Source organism: Rhinichthys klamathensis, unplaced genomic scaffold, assembly GCF_029890125.1.
Source record: "Rhinichthys klamathensis goyatoka isolate OS25496 unplaced genomic scaffold, OSU_Roscu_1.1 h1tg000056l_1, whole genome shotgun sequence".
Taxonomy (NCBI): Eukaryota; Metazoa; Chordata; class Actinopteri; order Cypriniformes; family Leuciscidae; genus Rhinichthys; species Rhinichthys klamathensis.
This window is the reverse complement of record NW_026606601.1, coordinates 1,956,207-1,976,045: the sequence shown is the minus strand read 5'-3', so window position 1 is coordinate 1,976,045 and position 19,839 is coordinate 1,956,207. Positions and strand designations below refer to the sequence as shown.

At 37.8% G+C, this 19,839-nt stretch overlaps 1 protein-coding gene across 5 annotated transcripts; it reads right to left on the bottom strand.

Annotated features, from left to right (window-relative positions):
* Positions 1-502: 502 nt before the first annotated feature.
* On the bottom strand, positions 503-19,560 carry phka2 (phosphorylase kinase, alpha 2 (liver)). Of its 5 annotated transcripts, none has more exons than XM_056248640.1 (31): positions 19,251-19,557; positions 18,309-18,467; positions 17,742-17,789; positions 17,408-17,576; positions 16,246-16,328; positions 16,081-16,161; positions 15,900-15,998; positions 15,492-15,638; positions 14,753-14,806; positions 14,547-14,669; positions 14,347-14,442; positions 13,948-14,055; positions 12,128-12,206; positions 11,262-11,396; positions 11,017-11,126; positions 10,740-10,884; positions 10,567-10,645; positions 10,337-10,470; positions 9,866-10,036; positions 9,671-9,771; positions 9,431-9,564; positions 9,162-9,318; positions 7,103-7,182; positions 6,943-7,021; positions 6,737-6,866; positions 6,552-6,653; positions 6,339-6,457; positions 6,073-6,096; positions 4,985-5,212; positions 3,544-3,744; positions 503-1,413 (listed from the first exon to the last, which is right to left on the bottom strand). In XM_056248640.1, the coding sequence occupies exons 1-31, from the start codon at positions 19,326-19,328 to the stop codon at positions 1,240-1,242; spliced, it is 3,627 nt and encodes a 1,208-aa protein (XP_056104615.1). In that variant the 5' UTR covers positions 19,329-19,557; the 3' UTR covers positions 503-1,239. The 5 variants fall into 5 exon arrangements, 3 of the variants coding, with proteins under 3 accessions (XP_056104615.1, XP_056104614.1, XP_056104616.1); XM_056248639.1 differs by lacking the exon at positions 6,073-6,096 and adding an exon at positions 5,734-5,787 and having other exon boundaries at positions 19,251-19,556; XM_056248641.1 differs by lacking the exon at positions 6,073-6,096.
* Positions 19,561-19,839: the final 279 nt, after the last annotated feature.

Below are 19,839 nucleotides of genomic sequence, written 5' to 3'. Positions count from 1 at the left end.
TTTTTTAAATAACTGTAAATGTATACTCTTAACTTAGAATATTCCTAATTACTTTTAAAAAGTGTCCGACGATACATAGCATAGATTATAACCAGAAAAATCCACAACATACAGCCAGGAAGTCATGGTTAATTAAATAACTCAATTTCATTTGTCTGTTGTCATTCAAATGCTTAATGGCGTCTAAAATACAGTACCTTTCAAAAGTAATAATTCTACATAAAGTTTAAACATTAGTAAATCGGCCAAAACTCACACATACTGTCAGTGTCCATGAAAAAAAACTTCAAATGCCCTTTTGCTTTTCAAATGTCACAGAACGAAACATACAACAAAAACTAAAACATTTTTCGCAAATGAAATTATTTGATCCATCATATTTCTCTTGATTTTCTCCATTAACTGTCCCCCTATAAAATGAATAAAAATAGATTTGTGATATGCACCTATCCTATGTATTAACCTGTTTTCAGTTCACTAAATAATGATTCAAATGTCTAATTTGCCAGTTTACCTGTGCAAAAAAAAAAAAAAAAAATCCTTGAATTGCACTTGCTAGGCTTTACCATGAGTTAGAAGAATGTTGCATATTCATGAAAAGAACAGACTATAATTTCATTTTTCACATGATTCTCAGAGGTATTACATTTTGTAATGCCTGTATGTTTACTGTATGATTCTTTGAATAAGAAGAAGCAGTTAAATAACAGATTACATAGTACTTTTATAATGTAATAAGGTATAAGATATTGCTAGGAGGAAAACAAAAGTCTCAAAGCTTACAGAAATACAACACAGTTTTCTTTAACTAGAGACAGAGTACAGATCACCAGAACTGGCCTATAGACATTCAATTTAAGCTCCAATTTAAATTAAATAAAACACATTTCTATGAACATAAAATGATAAATGCTTTAAAATTAGTTAGCAAACCAACCAAAAAAGATACTTAAAATGTCCAGATTTAAATTTATTATATATTAATTATTTTAGAGTTATTTGCATTTTACAGTTCTTAAATATAATTGTATACTTCAAACACAGAACAGCACAGTGGTCCATTTCCTACAGTCTGTTTGTTTGTTTCAAAACCTATCCTGTGATATTTCAGTGGCTTCCCTGTGGATGCTTGTCCTTTGCTACCGAACTGAGGTCAACTGATTTTTCTCACTGTTAGATTAAATAAAACCGTTCAAAGATCAGTCCAGAAGGTCACAGATTTTCTGGGAACTGCAGTCGTTACTGCATTAGACAGCTGCTGCTTGGCAGGAAGTCTTGAACATATGTGACCACAGCCTTGGAAAGATAAGTCATCGTACCATAGCTGCCGCTAGGAGCACTGTCATAAAAGAAGTTGCAGATTCCTGTGGCAGGATCTTTCTCCAAGAAATACTCATTGGCTCCGTTGGATCTCTGCAATAAAAACACATATGCAACAGTGACCTGATTGTGCAAAGCTGGAATCTGGACAAAAGAAGGCCACTTTGATGTAAGTGTTTAACTTTTTTCATCAGTAAATCATTTCCATAATTCTATTTGTGTTATTTCACAGTTTTGATGACATTAAGGGGGACCTATTATGCCATTTTTCAAAGTCTTGATGTTGTTTTTGGGGACTTCCAGAATAGGTTTTCATGCTTGAATGTTCAAAAAACACATTATTTTCCCACATAGTTTACATTGTTGCAGCACCTCTCTTCCCAGTCTGTCAGTAATGCTCTGTTTAGTTCCTGTCTCTATGAAGCCCATCCTTCCGAAAAGCATAATTTACTCTGATCTGGTTGGCTGGACCGTCATTGGTCAACTGCTTTCAGAGTGTTTTCGGAAAATGTGGCACCCCTTACCATAACCGCAAGTTTCAACAATCTACAAACGCAAATGAAACAGGCCTCGCCCCCCTTTTTTGCATATGCTTTGGGCGGGAATTATTTAAATGAGGAATATTGTGATGTGTACGTTCCCAGAAGAAAACTCAAGACTACAATCATGGCGTTTGAGGGAGTTCAGAAACAGTGCGCACTGCTATAGAGAATAACTCCCTTTGGAGAAGACTTTGTGCTTTGTAACTTTGTAGACCTTTTTCATGCTCAAACATCAACATTACACACCAATGAATGTACAAAGTATAATAGGACCCCTTTAACATTATGCTATAATATAGAAATTAAAATAGTAATGATAAAGAACAAGCAGGGAGTACATACCATGTGAACAAACCAAGCAGCATTTAATGAGCGTCCTATGATTACACGTAACATATATATATATATATATATATATATATATATACACTCACCGGCCACTTTATTAGGTACCCCATGCTAGTAACGGGTTGGACCCCCTTTTGCCTTCAGAACTGCCTCAATTCTTCGTGGCATAGATTCAACAAGGTGCTGGAAGCATTCCTCAGGGAGTTTGGTCCATATTGACATGATGGCATCACACAGTTGCCGCAGATTTGTCGGCTGCACATCCATGATGCGAATCTCCCGTTCCACCACATCCCAAAGATGCTCTATTGGGTTGAGATCTGGTGACTGTGGAGGCCATTTTAGTACAGTGAACTCATTGTCATGTTCAAGAAACCAATTTGAAATGATTAGAGCTTTGTGACATGGTGGAAGTAGCCATCAGAGGATGGGTACATGGTGGCCATAAAGGGATGGACATGGTCAGAAACAATGCTCAGGTAGGCCGTGGCATTTAAACGATGCCCAATTGGCACTAAGGGGCCTAAAGTGTGCCAGGAAAACATCCCCCACACCATTACACCACCACCACCAGCCTGCACAGTGGTAACAAGGCATGATGGTTCCATGTTCTCATTCTGTTTACGCCAAATTCTGACTCTAACATCTGAATGTCTCAACAGAAATCGAGACTCATCAGACCAGGCAACATTTTTCCAGTCTTCAACTGTTCAATTTTGGTGAGCTCTTGCAAATTGTAGCCTCTTTTTCCTATTTGTAGTGGAGATGAGTGGTACCCGGTGGAGTCTTCTGCTGTTGTAGCCCATCCGCCTCAAGGTTGTGCGTGTTGTGGCTTCACAAATGCTTTGCTGCATACCTCGGTTGTAACGAGTGGTTATTTCAGTCACTGTTGCCCTTCTATCAGCTCGAACCAGTCTGGCCATTCTCCTCTGACCTCTGGCATCAACAAGGCATTTCCGCCCACAGAACTGCCGCTCACTGGATGTTTTTTCTTTTTCGGACCATTCTCTGTAAACCCTAGAGATGGTTGTGCGTGAAAATCCCAGTAGATTAGCAGTTTCTGAAATACTCAGACCAGCCCTTCTGGCACCAACAATCATGCCACGTTCAAAGTCACTCAAATCAACTTTCTTCCCCATACTGATGCTTGGTTTGAACTGCAGGAGATTGTCTTGACCATGTCTACATGCCTAAATGCACTGAGTTGCCGCCATGTGATTGGCTGCTTAGAAATTAAGTGTTAACGAGTAGTTGGACAGGTGTACCTAATAAAGTGGCCGGTGAGTGTATATATATATATATATATATATATATATAAAAAGTATGATGATACCTGATCCAGCTGAAAGAGATCATTGGCCATGTGGACAATGCGGTCGATGTGAATAATTCCACCAATACTGGGAATCTCCATGTCGGCCACAAGCATCAGCACCATAATGGCCTCCACCAGCAGCTGTCTGTACTCAGGCTGTGGGACATGATTCAGTACAGACTCCACGTGCACTGCAAACTTAATCTCTCCCTCTGTCATCTACAATAATACACACAGACAACGTACACATGGTTATGGGTATTTCAAGAAAAATTCCAGATTCATGTTTCAATATAATATAGCAATCTAAAATATAAAATAAATATATAAATACTGTTCAAAGGTTTGGGGTTGGTTCGATGTTTATCAAATAAGTCTTCTTTTGTCATATTGTGAGACATTATTTTATTTAAAATAACCGGTTTCTATTTGAATGTATTTTAAAATGTAATCTATTCCTGTGATGGCAAAGTCGAATTTTCTTGAGCACAGATTTAGTGCTTAAGAAACATTTCTTCTTATTATTAATGTTGAAAATGCTTAATATTTTTGTGGAAACCGTGATGCTTTTTTCCCCAAGATTCTTTGATGTTTAGAAAGTCCAAAAGAACAGCATTTATTTGAAACAGAAATCTTTTGTGGCATTATAAATGTCTTTACTATCACTTTTAAACAATTTAATGCATACTTGCTGAATAAAAGTATTAATTAAAGGGGACCTATTATGCAAAATTCACTTTTACATGGTATTTGAACATAAATGTGTGTCGGCAGTGTGTGTACACAACCACCCTGTAATGGTAAAAATCCACCCACTCCTTTTTTTTAATCCGCATAAATCATAGGAAGTGTCTCAGAACAAGTCTCTATCTATCTATCTATCTATCTATCTATCTATCTATCTATCTATCTATCTATCTATCTATCTATCTATCTATCTATCTATCTATCTATCTATCTATCTATCTATCTATCTATCTATCTATCTATCTATCTATCTATCTATCTATCTATCTATCTATCTATCTATCTATCTATCTATCTATCTATAAGCTGTACAGTCTGCCATGTTGATCTTCTCGCCAGAGCATTTAACAGCAGCAAGCAAGAAATGTTTTCTTATTAAAGATACTATAGTTATTCAATCAAGAGCAGTGAGTGGTTTTCTGTTTTTGGTTGTTTGATTTATATTAACAGTATAGCAGAATGTACTGTGTATTACGCTGTGTATTACGCTTCCACACAGATCTAATATATTCCACTCAAAAATGATATAATAAATGATCTGTGGGGTATTTTGAGCTGAAACTTCACAGACACATTCTAGGGACACCTGAGACTTATATTACATCTTGTAAAAATGTGCATAACAGGTCCCCTTTAAAAAAAAACTGACCCCCAAATTATTGAACGGTAGTTAAGAGGCTCAGGACATTATAGTGTGTGCAGGCGTATGCACCTCACTGGTGGTGGAGGAAGGCAAGACGTATCCGGCAATAGAGAGGCCGTGACATTTCTGGAGAATCTTCCAAACTTTCTGGTAGAAGCCCATGGGCACCCGGTTAATGGCCCCATCTAATCTGCGTCTCCTCAGCCACTGGCCCTGGCGCTCCTCCCACTGCAGGTGTGAGTCGCCTGTACCGGTCGGAGACAGGATCCCACTGGGAGTGGAGGGGCTGCTGCATCGCTACAGACACGCATACATTTCCATTATCAGTATAAGATATGTACAAAGGCAGAGCTAACAATGTGGGGCGTCAGTTTAAAACAGCTCTAAACACCACATATACTGTAACATGGTTAAAAACATGCTTAAGGTTTAGTAAGCAAGAACTAGGACAAACATAGCAAAGGATGTCATAATGTCAGCTCATGCTAAGTGAGTGAAATGACCACAACAAGACAAGACTGAATTGTGAGACATATTACAAATGTTAATTGTCTGTTATGGCTGCAAGTTTGTCCCATTTCAACTCAGATAACTAATCTGAAGCACTGAAAAAATATATATATTTTTTTTTTTTGTATAAAAATATATATATTTATTTTTTGTATCAAGAACCAATGAGTTGAATTTACCCCTCCAAGATAAATTAATCTTTTAAACAGCTTTTTTTTTTTAAAGAAAGAAAGAAAAGTATTTAACAGTGGAGAGCGGGAGTTAACTGAGTTTTTTTTTTCTTTTTTCTTTTTTTTTTTTTTTGTTACCGTGGAACGCGGGGATGTGAAATTACTGCTGATGGAATGACTGCTGGTAAAGATCTATGAGGATAAAAGCAGAACATACAAACATTTATAATGAACATAAGAATGGAAAGAATTTCAGACGAATGAACATTTGAGGCATCATAAAGAGAGGCTTACAGTCAAAAAGATGCTTCAAGATGTATATGATATGGGCAGACTGAACATTACTCAGAATTTTCATGGTTCGAAAAATGTGCTGTGACATCTAGACAGAATGGTCTCTGCACACACAAAAACGAATCTAAAGTATTTGCACAGCATGCCTGAAAAAAAAAAAAAAAATTTACAAACTCAACCCACGCTTATGGGTCTGGAGTCATCGAGCTGAAAACAAAATAATATAAATGTTATTTAATGAAAGTCAAGTCATATTTATTTGTATAGCGCTTTTCAAAATACACATCGTTTCAAAGCAGCTTTACAGAAAATGAGTCCACATTACAATTTATAGTGATCTGTTATCAGAGGTAACTGTCTAATGTACACTAGTAAAGAAATCTGTTTATAACATCTTAAAGGGCAGGGTAAATATATCATCATTTATGAAACAAATTATTTCACTCAACCTGTTTGATTTCAGTCTTGAGTTTTCTGATGCCCGTTCGCTCCGTCTTGGTGGCCCCCGTGTGTCCGAGCTCATGGATGGAGATGGCAGGACTTGTAGCTGAAGACTGAATAGGACGCACTTTCACACGATACAGGGAAATTATTAAGGAACAGACCAGCAGAAATATTTGCTGGAGTAAATAGCATGAAAACTAAGGTTGAATAATACTCACTGCTCCTCTCTACACCAAACTCTTTCCCGCTCAGGATGTGATGCAAGAGGTTCTTCATGTCAAACGGACTGAGGCTCATCAGGCTCTCGGACGCCTCCTCACCTGTAGAGGTCATAAGGACAGATTCATTGCAGTGAATTTACAGAAAGCGAATGAAAAGATTTGCATTGTCTGATTGGTTGTACCTGAGCAGTGTAGACTGCGTGCAAGTTCTGTAGCCATCACTTGCATGATGAGCCCGATGCGCAGACGCAACATATCTCCGAATAGAGATGGCTGAGAGCGCACATACATGGCTAGATACGCCATGATCTCCTGAATTCAGAAGTTTAATAAGTGAAATGAGGGGAAAAAAAAGCAACTCTACTTCAGGGCTTAAAATTAGTGCTACCTGTGTGAGTACTGCAATGCTGATGTCTTGTCCACTGGCCTCATAGATCAGGCTAATCAGTTCCCCGGGAGGAAGAGGACTACAAATAAGAGAATTGGTTAAGTAATAACGATTTAAAAATCAACATCTAAAATGACTATAGGCAACTAAAGTCACTCACATTGTGATGACCTTCTCTCTGGGCTCGGGCGGAAGACCCACTGTTAGCTGTTTATGATGGGAGATCAGATCTGTACAGGCCTGTGTGCATATAAACAAACAAACAACAAAATATTAGAGGCAAAATTGTTGGTCATGGTGGAAATAATGCCACTGAAGGTCAAACTTATATAAATCATTTTTATACTTTGTTTAGATTATTTAGTTTTTATTTATGTTTTATAAATCTAATAATTTATATTTAATGGATTTTCATAGTTTAGGATTCAAATTTGAGTCTGAAAAAGTATTAAAAACAAATGTTGAATAAATGAGGGGAAAAGTTTCCAAGATAGTTTTAATGTGACATTCACTACTGTTCAAAAGTTTGTAATTATTTTTTTAGAGCAAGAAAGAAAATAATACTTTTATTCAGCAAGGAGGCATTTAATTGTTCGAAAATGACAGTAAAGACGATTATAATATAACAAAAGATTCCAATTCCAATAAAAGCAGTTCTTTTGAACTTTCTATTCATCAAGGAATCCTGAAAAAAAATTGTATCATGGTTTCCATGGCAATTTTAGGCAGCACAACTGTTTTGAGCATTGATAATAATAATAGTAATAGTAATAGTAAAAAAATTATATATATATATATATATATATATATATACACTGTATATGTGTGTGTGATTAAAACAAACAGATTTAGAACTTATACTTTTTTTTTTACACTATCATTGAAAAGTTTGGGTTTGGTAAGATTTTTAAATTATATATATATATACACTCACCTAAAGGTTTATTAGGAACACCATACTAATACTGTGTTTGACCCCCTTTCGCCTTCAGAACTGCCTTAATTCTACGTGGCATTGATTCAACAAGGTGCTGAAAGCATTCTTTAGAAATGTTGGCCCATATTGATAGGATAGCATCTTGCAGTTGATGGAGATTTGTGGGATGCACATCCAGGGCACGAAGCTCCTGTTCCACCACATCCCAAAGATGCTCTATTGGGTTGAGATCTAGTGACTGTGGGGGCCATTTTAGTACAGTGAACTCATTGTCATGTTCAAGAAACCAATTTGAAATGATTCAAGCTTTGTGACATGGTGCATTATCCTGCTGAAAGTAGCCATCAGAGGGATGGACATGGTCAGAAACAATGCTCAGGTAGGCCGTGGCATTTAAACGATGCCCAATTGGCACTAAGGGGCCTAAAGTGTGCCAAGAAAACATTCCCCACACCATTACACCACCACTACCAGCCTGCACAGTGGTAACAAGGCATGATGGATCCATGTTCTCATTCTGTTTACGCCAAATTCTGACTCTACCATCTGAATGTCTCAACAGAAATCGAGACTCATCAGACCAGGCAACATTTTTCCAGTCTTCAACTGTCCAATTTTGGTGAGCTCTTGCAAATTGTAGCCTCTTTTTCCTATTTGTAGTGGAGATGAGTGGTACCCGGTGGGGTATTCTGCTGTTGTAGCCCATCCGCCTCAAGGTTGTGCGTGTTGTGGCTTCACAAATGCTTTGCTGCATACCTCGCTTGTAACGAGTGGTTATTTCAGTCAAAGTTGCTCTTCTATCAGCTTGAATCAGTCGGCCCATTCTCCTCTGATCTCTAGCATCAACAAGGCATTTTCGCCCACAGGACTGCCGCATACTGGATGTTTTTCCCTTTTCACACCATTCTTTGTAAACCCTAGAAATGGTTGTGCGTGAAAATCCCAGTAACTGAGCAGATTGTGCAATACTCAGACCGGCCCGTCTGGCACCAACAACCATGCCATGCTCAAAATTGCTTAAATCACCTTTCTTTCCCATTCTGACATTCAGTTTGGAGTTCAGGAGATTGTCTTGACCAGGACCACACCCCTAAATGCATTGAAGCAACTGCCATGTGATTGGTTGATTAGATAATTGCATTAATGAGAAATTGAACAGGTGTTCCTAATAATCCTTTGGGTGAGTGTATATATATATATATATATATATATTTTTTTTTTTTCAACACGTGAAACATAAAAGTGCCTGTAGTAAAATGCATTGATTAACATTGGGTCTCACTTCAGCAAGGACTTCCACCCTCTTCTTCAGGATGCCTGAGATGTAGCGGATGAGGCCCCATTCCTTACATGCTCCCGCCCGGACATAAAGCTCCTCGAGAAGGGAGCGAACCGACGCATCACCTTGTCCTGACAGATTTACCACCCAATCCGGACCCCTAAACACACACAAAGAGAATGATTTAATAACCGATTTCAATTCAAATGGCTGTGTTAAATAACAAAATATTAGAATGGATATGTACAGTTGATTTGTATGTATGGTCTCACTTCATAGCATAGAGGACATAGAGGATATCTGCCTGGTCCTGAAGGGTTGGACAGTGCTTTAGCTGATTGACCAGATAGGCAAAGTCTGTGTTCCCATGAGAATCATGTGGCAAGTGCAGGTCAACGCTATCAGCCTAGAGTGTTTGCAGATAAAACCACATACACATCAAAACTATGTGTCATACAAGTGCAATAATTTAATTCTCTTCACTTCATGCTTGCTAGAGTGTGTGGACTTGCCTTGGTGTGATGAGAAACATTGTGCTGAGCAACATCCAGCAGGTTCAGAGACTTCCTGTGCTTGCTCATGATAGGGGCAACAGGCAAATACATGGAAGGCTCTGAAAAGCACATCATATAAGGAGATGGCTAGTCTTCCACTAAAAGAAAGCATGGAATCAACTTTACAAATAAAGATCGATCTTGAGGGCTTACTGGGCATGTTGTGGCCCTGAACCTGGGCCATGAAAGAAAGGATGTCCCTGGTGGTGTGTTCAGCACTGAAAACATGGTGCTGCCCCCTCTGGATGGGAGGTAGATGGCATTTTGTGGCAGTGCTGTGCAACAGATCTGTGAGATACTGGTCAAACATGTCTCCTGCACCTCCTGCAAGAAATAAAAGACAAATTAATTAATAATTACTAGAAAACAAATAAAATTAAATAAAATGTTAATTTAGGCTGTTCAATGTTAACAGTATAATGTACAGTATTAAAAAGGAATATTCACTTTGAGATTTGCTAAAGGTTACATTTATCAGTGTTAAATTATTAAAATATTTTGTTGTTATTATCTAAGTGAGCTTATAGGTAAAATGTAACAATAAATGTTTTATAAATATGTATGTATATATTTTTGGGGGACAGATTATTCACGAAGCAGCTGTGTGTGAGTCGGTAGGGATACCTGAGGGCCCAAAACTCTCTTCCTCTTCCTCCTCATCCTCCTCTAGTAGCTCCTCTTCAGAGTCGGCGTCCAAGAAGCTGAGTTGGGTGTGGAAGGAGGTGGTGAGGAACGAGGAGAGGTTTGCCATCTGCACCCTAAAGAGCACAGGGATTTGAAATGAACCACATCTGTTCCTTAAACATCATACTATACAAATCTCTTTTTATTATTATTGTCACAAACTGTCTGACCTTGCTCCCGCAAAGTAGCCATCTTGAAGCTTCCGCAAGGTGGACAGAATGCAGGGGTCAACACTGTCACCATCTTCAACTGACCCAATAATAGAAACAAAGAAACAGTTAATATTATTTTTTTGCAGATTGTAACAATATGTTCTGAGGATAGCAACAAGAAGAAGTTCTACCCAGCATGCTCTGTGTGATGGGGAACGTGAGGGTCGGTCTTCCAGTCATCCGCCAGCAGGAAGAGAGGTAAGCAAGCTCTGTCCGCAACATCTCTACAATCATCTGGTTATCCAAGGCCAAGTAGAAGTGATGCTGGTCAATGAACTATGAGAAAAAAAACAAAGTTGTATTGCTTTTATTAGACTTTACAGTATATGCATATATTTGCAGTCTGACTGTGCAGTGGGTCTTCTACTAATAATAGATTTCCTGCCATGAGAGATAATTCATATTTACCTGTGGAGTGAATGTGTAAGTACCATTTCTGATCACATAAAACTTTGAAGTTCCCAGGACACCGATGTGCCTGTATGGTCGCCCGCTCAGATTCAGTTTTTTATAGTGACCTATGCAATGGAGAAAGGAAATGGTTTTAATTTAATTTTGTATCCTAGAACCTTAAATACCTTCTTCTTACAGCAATTCTACAGATGCAGCCGTCTAGCTTTGTCCTGTTAGTCATGGTAGATCTGAACACTTACCCAGTTTCACATAAATGTGGCTCAGGATGCGAGCTGGCATGACCCGGATGGGCAAAACCTCAGAGACAGTCTGAACCTCAATCCCATGATCCCTCAGAAGCTGCTGGATCTGCACTGACTCGGCAACTACACTAACTAAACAGAACAAATAGAGCTGCTAGCAAAAGGTCAATTTTCTCTGTTCAGCAAATTATAGCGTCAAGATTCTAGTAATGAACCGAATCTGCTTCAGCCCAAAGCAACCAGCTGGGTCATTCCTACTATGTGGCAGATTTTCATATCCCCTAATATAAAATATAAAATATTAATAAAATATTAAACTCACACATTTTATAGATGGAAATCATATCATAAAGTTATAATATTATATCACAATCATTACATATTATATAGTTTATTATGTTATACATTTTTAACATGAAAAACAACAGGCTAAATGTTCGATGAATTCTCTGATGTGTTGTGATATTTGTTGTTTTGACAAACACAGTGATCATTGTTTCCTTTGTTAGATATCATAGAAATTGGTATGATAATAATATAATCATTTTAAAAGTTAATTCTCATTTGAGCTGTCACTCCCTTACGGAACAACTTTTGCCTTTTATCTCTTTATTTCCTTTGTATCTATAGCACTTTATATCTTGCTAATTTTGTGTAAAACTATTGTGAAAGTAATAAAAAAACATAAAAAAAAACCATATGGTATATACAGTAATATTCCCCTAAATTACAGCCGTTTAAAAGGTAATAACAGGTACAAAACTTCTACACAATTTAAGAAATTGCACAAAATGGTCTGTGTCTTGATAAGTACTGCATAACTGTCAATATTCCTTATAAAATAAGAAATAGTATTCACAAACCTTGCACAACAACATCTGGCTTGAATTCTTTAGAAAATCGTCTATTAAGAGGATCAATCTCTCCAGGGGCCAGAAATCCCTGATAAAAAGAAATAATTTGTCAAATAATAGTAAAAGGAGCAGAATAGATAAAACATTAAGGATTGCACAAGAAACATTGACATTAATATCTAGTTCAGATGGCGCAGACTGATAGATCCATTACATGTAATCTGCAAGTAATCACACCATTACCACATGGCAAGCTGATTGACCTCTGCTGGTTCTGCCGCCAAATGAGATTGCTTGCTCAACATTTAAATAGTCTGGTTCAGTGTTTGATGTAAGCTGGTCCTGCAGCACACTATCAGAGTTCATCTGACACCCTCCACCTCCCCCAGCTCCACCTGTCTAGATCTGCCTGGGATTTTCGTATGTCTATTGATGCAGCAGCATCACACAGCAGCGTGTCTGTGTATCTAATGGCAGTAGCAAGTCTATTCTTGCTCTGCAGCAGCAGCATGCAAAGCAGGTCTAGTCCACCGAGACCAAATATATTAACATTAGGGTTGGGTACCGAAACTCGGTGCCAATAGGGAACCGGTTCCGACGTAAACGGTAGTAACCAGACCGAATAAGAACGACAATTTCGGTGCCTGATTTCGGTGCCTGACTTAATTAGGCACACACACACACACACACACACACACGCACAGTCTCTTCTGTCTCGCATGCACGCTCTTGCTCGCAAGGTTTGGCTGCATTTCACGTGTAAAATTACGCGTCAGAACGCCCTCTGGGTGTGCCGATAGTCTGAATCCATATAGAATCAAGCCAATTCATTGGCTGATGGCGCGGGCACCGCCTCGACGCACTTACGTCGTCATATTATGTTGGCGCGCGCGCGCCATCTGCTCCTCAGATTTCTTTGCCGAAAAAGGAAGCTGGTCGGCAGCGCAAGGAGCTTGGCAGCGTCTCGTTTTGAGAGAACATAGGTTACACCAGTAACCAGATATGTTCTCTTTCATGTTCACTCAACAATGCGAAGCTAAGAAGCAGTGGATTTGTAGGCTGCTGTATCACGTGCCGTTTGAACTGACGCGCTACAGCGATCTGTCACATTTCAAAGAGCCAAAACGTTATTTATTGTGTGAATCTCCTAAAAATATTGACAGAATCTGACAGCTGTGGATTTGTTCCATATCAAAAGTAACCTTGTCTGTCGGTGTCAGTGTCCTCTTTGTCCGCGATTTTTCTCTGCGTGAGAAAATGGATGTGTGGCGTGCGTGAGAGCGTGTGAAAAGGGTCAATTGCGTGAGTCTCACGGTCAATGCGTGAGAGTTGGCAGCTCTGCCTGCTAGTAATCTCTATTAATCTCCAGTATTATTACATTGTTTGATAAAATATTGTTTTATTTGATATTATGTAAATGTGGATTTTTATTTTATATTGGTTTTATTATTATTTGTATTTATATTGTTTAAAGATTTAAGTTAATATTGTGTCCAGTTTGGCCCTGTAAATAAAAGGGTATTATTTTTTGATAAAGTGTGTGCGGTTTCGTTTTCTTAAGTACCGTTTCAAGAACCGTTTAGGCACCGGAACCGTTTAAAAAATACCGAGTAGGTACTGGTATCGGATAAAACCCAACCGATACCCAACCCTAATTAACATTGCCATATTCATTTCCATGCCAAAACTACTCATAGAGTTGACATGACTGACATTTCGCATGTGCGAAAGGTAGCACTTCAACAATTGATATGATATCTTATAAATTTTCAGATTACATATAATATGTTTAATATGAAAGCGGATCCTGTCTTTCCAGGCTTCAGTACCTCAACCAGCAGACTGCCCAGGATATACAGTGACTGGCCCCACATATGCGGGAGCTGTCCAGAGGCCACACGCTCCACAGAGCGAGGATTCCTATATTCCTCCTCAATCTGAACAGGAAACAAACACACAGATGAGCAACAGATCAAAACATTTTACCCAGAATTGTTTTTTGTCAGTTACTGACCAGAGTGCAAACACTCATACAATTTGAATTACTTTTCAGATTTTAGGCACAATTGCATCTTTACACAATAAAAATTTGCATTTTGACATAATAAATATGTCTGACAGCTCAGTATGATAAATGAGAATTTGTTGCAGATGAAAATCAGACATTTATAAAATGTGCATGGTCCTGATATGAGTAACTAAACTAGTTCTAAAAAGTTGAAACTCACTTTGTCAGCAGGTACAGCGTAGAGTTCAGGCACCAGACGAATCCCGTGTTTGCCCCTGATCAAAACTTCATCCAGAGCCTCTCTGTATTCCTGCACCTATGAGGAATGACACAGCCGTCAATCATTACTACGCAGTAAGTGGCCATAATTCTCATTCATTAGATTTACTAAAGATGGTTTACAGGATAGCCTGTTTATACCTGTTCATGGTCCTCATTAAAGATGCCATCAAGAATAAGGTAAGTCCAAAACACTGGCCACTCACATTCAATGTTCTCAAAGAGCTTCAGCTCAGCTGGATCATAGTGAAGTCGAGTGGGGTCCTATCACAACCATATAGAATGCATGCAGTCACATTAATAGAGAACTAGCCACAAAATACTTATTTTGTGTGAAATCTGCTTACCTCTTTCGGGGTCCTGTATCCATCTCGGATAAATCGGCAACAGCCGTAACGTCCCTAAAATTATTAAAATATGCTTAAGCTTTTAATTAATAAATAGAAACCACAGTTGAAAACTACAGAGCCTCTAATGGGAAATGGTGATGGGAAAAAATATGATATCATATTTCAAAGCTTTTGTGTTCCCTCGCAAAACTTCTGCGTTCTTTCGCAAAAGTATTGCGTTCCCCTGAGAAACTTTGCACTTGCTCGCAAAAGCACTGTTTCTCTGGGGAAAACAAACGTTTTGCGAAAGAAAACAATCGCATTGAAATTCTTGTGTCTAAGCATTCTTCCTCGTGTCTAATTTTCTTACAATCCCCATGTTTCTTTAGGGGCTTCTTAGTAAACATGTTAGCCATATGTTTTTTTTTTATAATATGTATAGGTCATGGGTAATTCCATCTCAAGTGATCAAAAAACAAAAAAGTTTGCTTGATCATTTTTTATTCCCCCCCACCAGAAATAATCCATTTTAAAGAATTGCACTCTCTCACACATTCTCGCTCCCCAAAAAAAAAAAAAAAAAAAAAAAAATTAAGATACATTTCAAATTAACAGGTAAAATGTTCTGCATGTACACTATACTTACTAAGGTACCCCTCAGAAAACCATTACAACATTTTCTTCGATAAAAATGGTCCATTATTAGATCACCTAAGATGGATTGTCCCGCATAGCCTTTTCCCTATCGCCACAGTACCTGGAGCTTGGTGATGATTTCACCCTTGGTGATGTTGGCCAGATCTGCATCCTCCACTGCAAATGCAGGAAAGGAGATCACAGAGAGCAGACCCGCATCTATCTCTTTAGAGGTGGAAGCTCGAGGCAGCATGGAGCACAAGATAGACTAGAAACACAATGAGAAACTAGATTTTTGACTCGGGAAATCTTATTGATTGGAGAAACATCATTTTAAATGTGAATCATTCTTAAGAATAAACCTGGGCTGCATCTCCCAAAACCATCGTAAGCCTAAGTAGATCATAGAGACCATTAGTGCCGATGGCTTCTATGATCTACTTTGACATGTGACGCACTTGGGAGACGCAGCTCTGGTCTGTAAAATATTAAATAACTAAGAAGTAGGTACAAAATCTGATTAATTTACCTGACAGTGTTCTACTTCATCTGGGAGAACATGAATGACTGATTTTGGGCCTCCGTGAGCTCCAAACAAGTCAAGCTCATCAATGGCTTCCAAAGCTGCCTGAAAACATGAAGAGCAAACTAAATTATAATCAACTTCTGAATGAACATAGAGACTAAACGAGAACAGATGGCCCTCCTACCTTAGCCATTCCGACAGAGCTGCCATTTAGTTCAGGAATTCCCTGATTGGTCTTGTCTCCTCTCTCCCACATCCCATAATCCTGCAGGGGGAAATTAACAAGACTGTGATCCCAGTTCAGCTCTGGTATACAATATAACCTCCTGTTAAACCAGTGAGAACTTACCGCCACTTTGTATGCTGCCTCGATGTAGAACACCAGGTTCTGGATAAACGCCACCTCGTCCAAGTTAGATATGATACGTAGACCTGCGATATGATTTCAACAACAATGAAAATGGTTGCTGAAATTAAGAAACCCTACAGCACAACAAAAAGCACAACACAACCGCCAAAGGGTAAATTTAAGACCCCATGGCAAATCAGCTTTGAGGCAAATCTATACAGAATCTGTGGACTATTTTCACATTTTCTGTCTTAGTTTATAGGGGAAATCTGCAAAATTCTGTGCTAACTATGCTTTGCGGCTGAAACCCTTTTTAAAAGTACCAAAGTAATTAGTATACAAAGGTGTGAAAGATGTGGAGAATTTGCGAATGATAGCCGTTTAAATTCTGCAGTTTTTGCACGAACAGATTTTTGAGAGCCTGGCTATAAGTACTCGTAAAAAATTAGTATTTATAACATATAAAAGTTTTAAAATTATAGTGATTTTCTCAAGAACGATTACTATGCATATCTTTGTCCAATCAAATGTTCTCTAGAATGAGATGTACATGACATGCAAAAGCAAGAAGCAAATCCTTTGATACATCCCACCCTGGATTTCATGTTTCATTAGGAACACAGAAAAGAAAACTGGGCTGGTCAAGAAATTTCGGTAACGCTTCCTTTTACAGTCCTGTTACCCATGTACATACTATGTACTTATTATAGTAATTACAATTACTGGGTAATAACTAGGTACTAACCCTGAACCTACCCCTAACCCATGTACTTACCTTATATTAGCCAGTACTTTATAGGTAAGTACACTGTAAGTACTGAACTGTAAAAGGAAGCGTTACCGAAATTTCAATAGGTCTTTAAAGGCATACTGTAGTTCATCTAAAAATTAAAATTCTGTCATAATTTTCTCACTCTTGTCGTTTCAAACCTCTTTGTCTAGAAAGAAGATATTTTGAGCAATACTGGAAACCAAGCAGTTTTGGTGACTATTGAATTCCATTGTATGGACAAAAAACACTGAGACATTCAAAATCGTCTTATGTGTTCCATAGATGATAAAGTCATACAGCTTTGGAATGACATGAGGGTGAGGGTGTTTGAATGAATGAATTTTCATTTTTGAGTGAACTTTCTTTTTAAGGATCAATTGTTGTTCTCACCTGCGGCTGTCATCTGAGCCAGGATGAGCAGGTACAGTGAGGTGGCATCGACCTGAAGGTGCCCCCACTGATCATCTCCAACCACTGTGGCACAGGTGGGTGTGTGATATTTGGCATGCAGGCAGTCCTTTGTGCTCTGTGTGTGTTTGAACTTTTCTACCTTTTCCACCTGCCGTAATATGCACATGCTTAGCCAGGCCAGAGACGTGTGTGTTCAACTTCATATGTGAGCAGAAAATCAATGAACTAATGTATAAAATAAAGAATAAAAACTAGCTCAAATGAATGGGTTTAGAATAACAAATGAGTAAGCCCACAGAGTTAAATGCCATACCTGTCTCATCATACACTGCAGCAGCCCCTGCATTAGCTTAACCACACTCTGAAAAAAAAAATGTTATTAATAATGCAAGTAGTGACTTTATCTGCAAGGAATGAGCAGCACAATATTTTGAATACATTTATATTTACACAAAAAGACAATTTATATATATATATATATATATATATATATATATATATATATAAGCAGCATATTAGAACAATTTCCAAAGGATCATGTGACTGTAATGGGATCATGTTTTCAGCAGTTAATGGCTGCTGAAAATTCAGCTTTGCATCACAGAAATAAATTACAGTTTAAAATATATTAAAATAGAAAACATTTATCTAAATATTTAATAATATTTAACAGTTTTACATCTTTAAAAAACTATTTTAAAATGTTTGGCTTCCTTGTAAACATTAAAAAATCTTGAATCAATCGTAATAAGACTTTAAGACTCTTTGGTATGTACAGTCTAGTGGAAGCAATCATCCAACCACCTGTTATACAGTAGTCAACGGTAATCTACTACTAACAATGCTGCAACAGGTGGTCATGTTTTGAAGTTTTAGTCACCTGCTCAAGCTCGTAGGCTTTGGCTTTGTCCTCATCGCGGTCTGCATTTTTGCGGTAAGCCATGCCAAGCCCCCACACTGCTAAGATGCTGTAAACATTATCTCTGACCCAGGCATCCTTCTGCTGCTCGCTAGCTGGCAGTAGACCTGTCACTGGATTCTATATGGAGAGGTCAAACCCATCTGTATTAGTTCACACCACATAATTAAATATAAGTCTGATTTGTTATGCTAATTCTCAGAGCATTTATATATTTTATACATAGTATTTTAAACACTAGATGACTGCTGTAAAAATGTTAAATCATATAATAAATAATCAAACATAGTTATGGTGATCACTTAGTGTTACTTATGCAGTTTATTGTGTTGTGCATGAAGCATCAGCTCTGCTTTTAAAAGAATTCACATGCTACAGATAAAACAAACATTTCCCTCACTCACAAGTTATTTAAAGGTGACCTTTGTTCAAGCCTTATTTATTTTTAGATTCCTCCTGTCAGAATGGTCCCAATGGTACAAAACAATCTCAACCACAAGAAACTAGAAATGCCTGTGTGTTTTTATTTGAACTAGATTTTGATTCTCACAAATTGCTTTACCAATCTTTTAATAATTCAGTTTTACATAATGGACCATATAGAATGTTCAGAATGCAGTACCACAGTCCAGAATAGAATATACAAGAATAGCCTATTAAATAATGTATAATATAGATTAGAACTGTAACTTAAAATAAAATACATTAGTGCTTAATATAGCTAAACAGAATATAGAACAAAACAGAATAGAATTTATCAAAAAACTGAAAAGAATAGAGTAGAATAGAATAGACTTATACAGTATAGAATAGAATTATACAGTATAACACATTAGAGAAAATATAATAAAATACAGACTCGAATAGATAGAATAGAATTCTCAAATTATGTTTTGAACAAACCTGGTGACATAATATTGTTTCATGGACAAGTCTGGCAAATCCATCCAACCTCACTCCTGAATTACTGCGGCTCCTCATGCTGTCATCTGTTGTTGTTGTTGACAATTATGATCTATTTATGATCTTGACATAGAATTTCAGAAGATATCTTCCCGATTAACCTTCTGCTTCCCAGTCGATTACAGGAGTAGGAGAGCATGCAACCAGATCTTTACTAACTATATTAGTGATTTATGATTAGCCAAGTCATGTCCGCAGTGTTGTCTATCCATTTAACGTTAACGTTACTCCATAATAAAAACGATTAAAATACACAGGCTCACCACACAAACAATCTTTTCAAAGTCATTAAACGCCCTTTTGCCATTTTAAGGATCTGTATTAAAGCTCTGCATCATGTATTGCACATCCCGCATGAATGTTGACAGCAAACGGGAGCCCGCCCACATGATGGGACAGACGGAAGATTTCTAGTTATTTTAAACAAACATTCCAATTCTTAAGAGTTTTCTAATCATCCACACCTATTCCCCGTGCTAAGCACTACCAAAACGTTAGGTAAAATGTCATGTTTTAGGGTTTAAAATGG

Excerpts from the sequence above, each read along its gene's own strand:
- phka2 (XM_056248639.1), bottom strand. The coding sequence starts at position 19,328 with ATGAGGAGCCGCAGTAATTCAGGAGTGAGGTTGGATGGATTTGCCAGA. Across the intron at positions 11,397-12,127 it reads GCCAGATGTTGTTGTGCAAG|TTAGTGTAGTTGCCGAGTCA; the intron begins GTTTGTGAATAC and ends TGTTCTGTTTAG. Across the intron at positions 5,788-6,338 it reads TCAAGACTGAAATCAAACAG|ATCTTTACCAGCAGTCATTC; the intron begins GTTGAGTGAAAT and ends TTATCCTCATAG.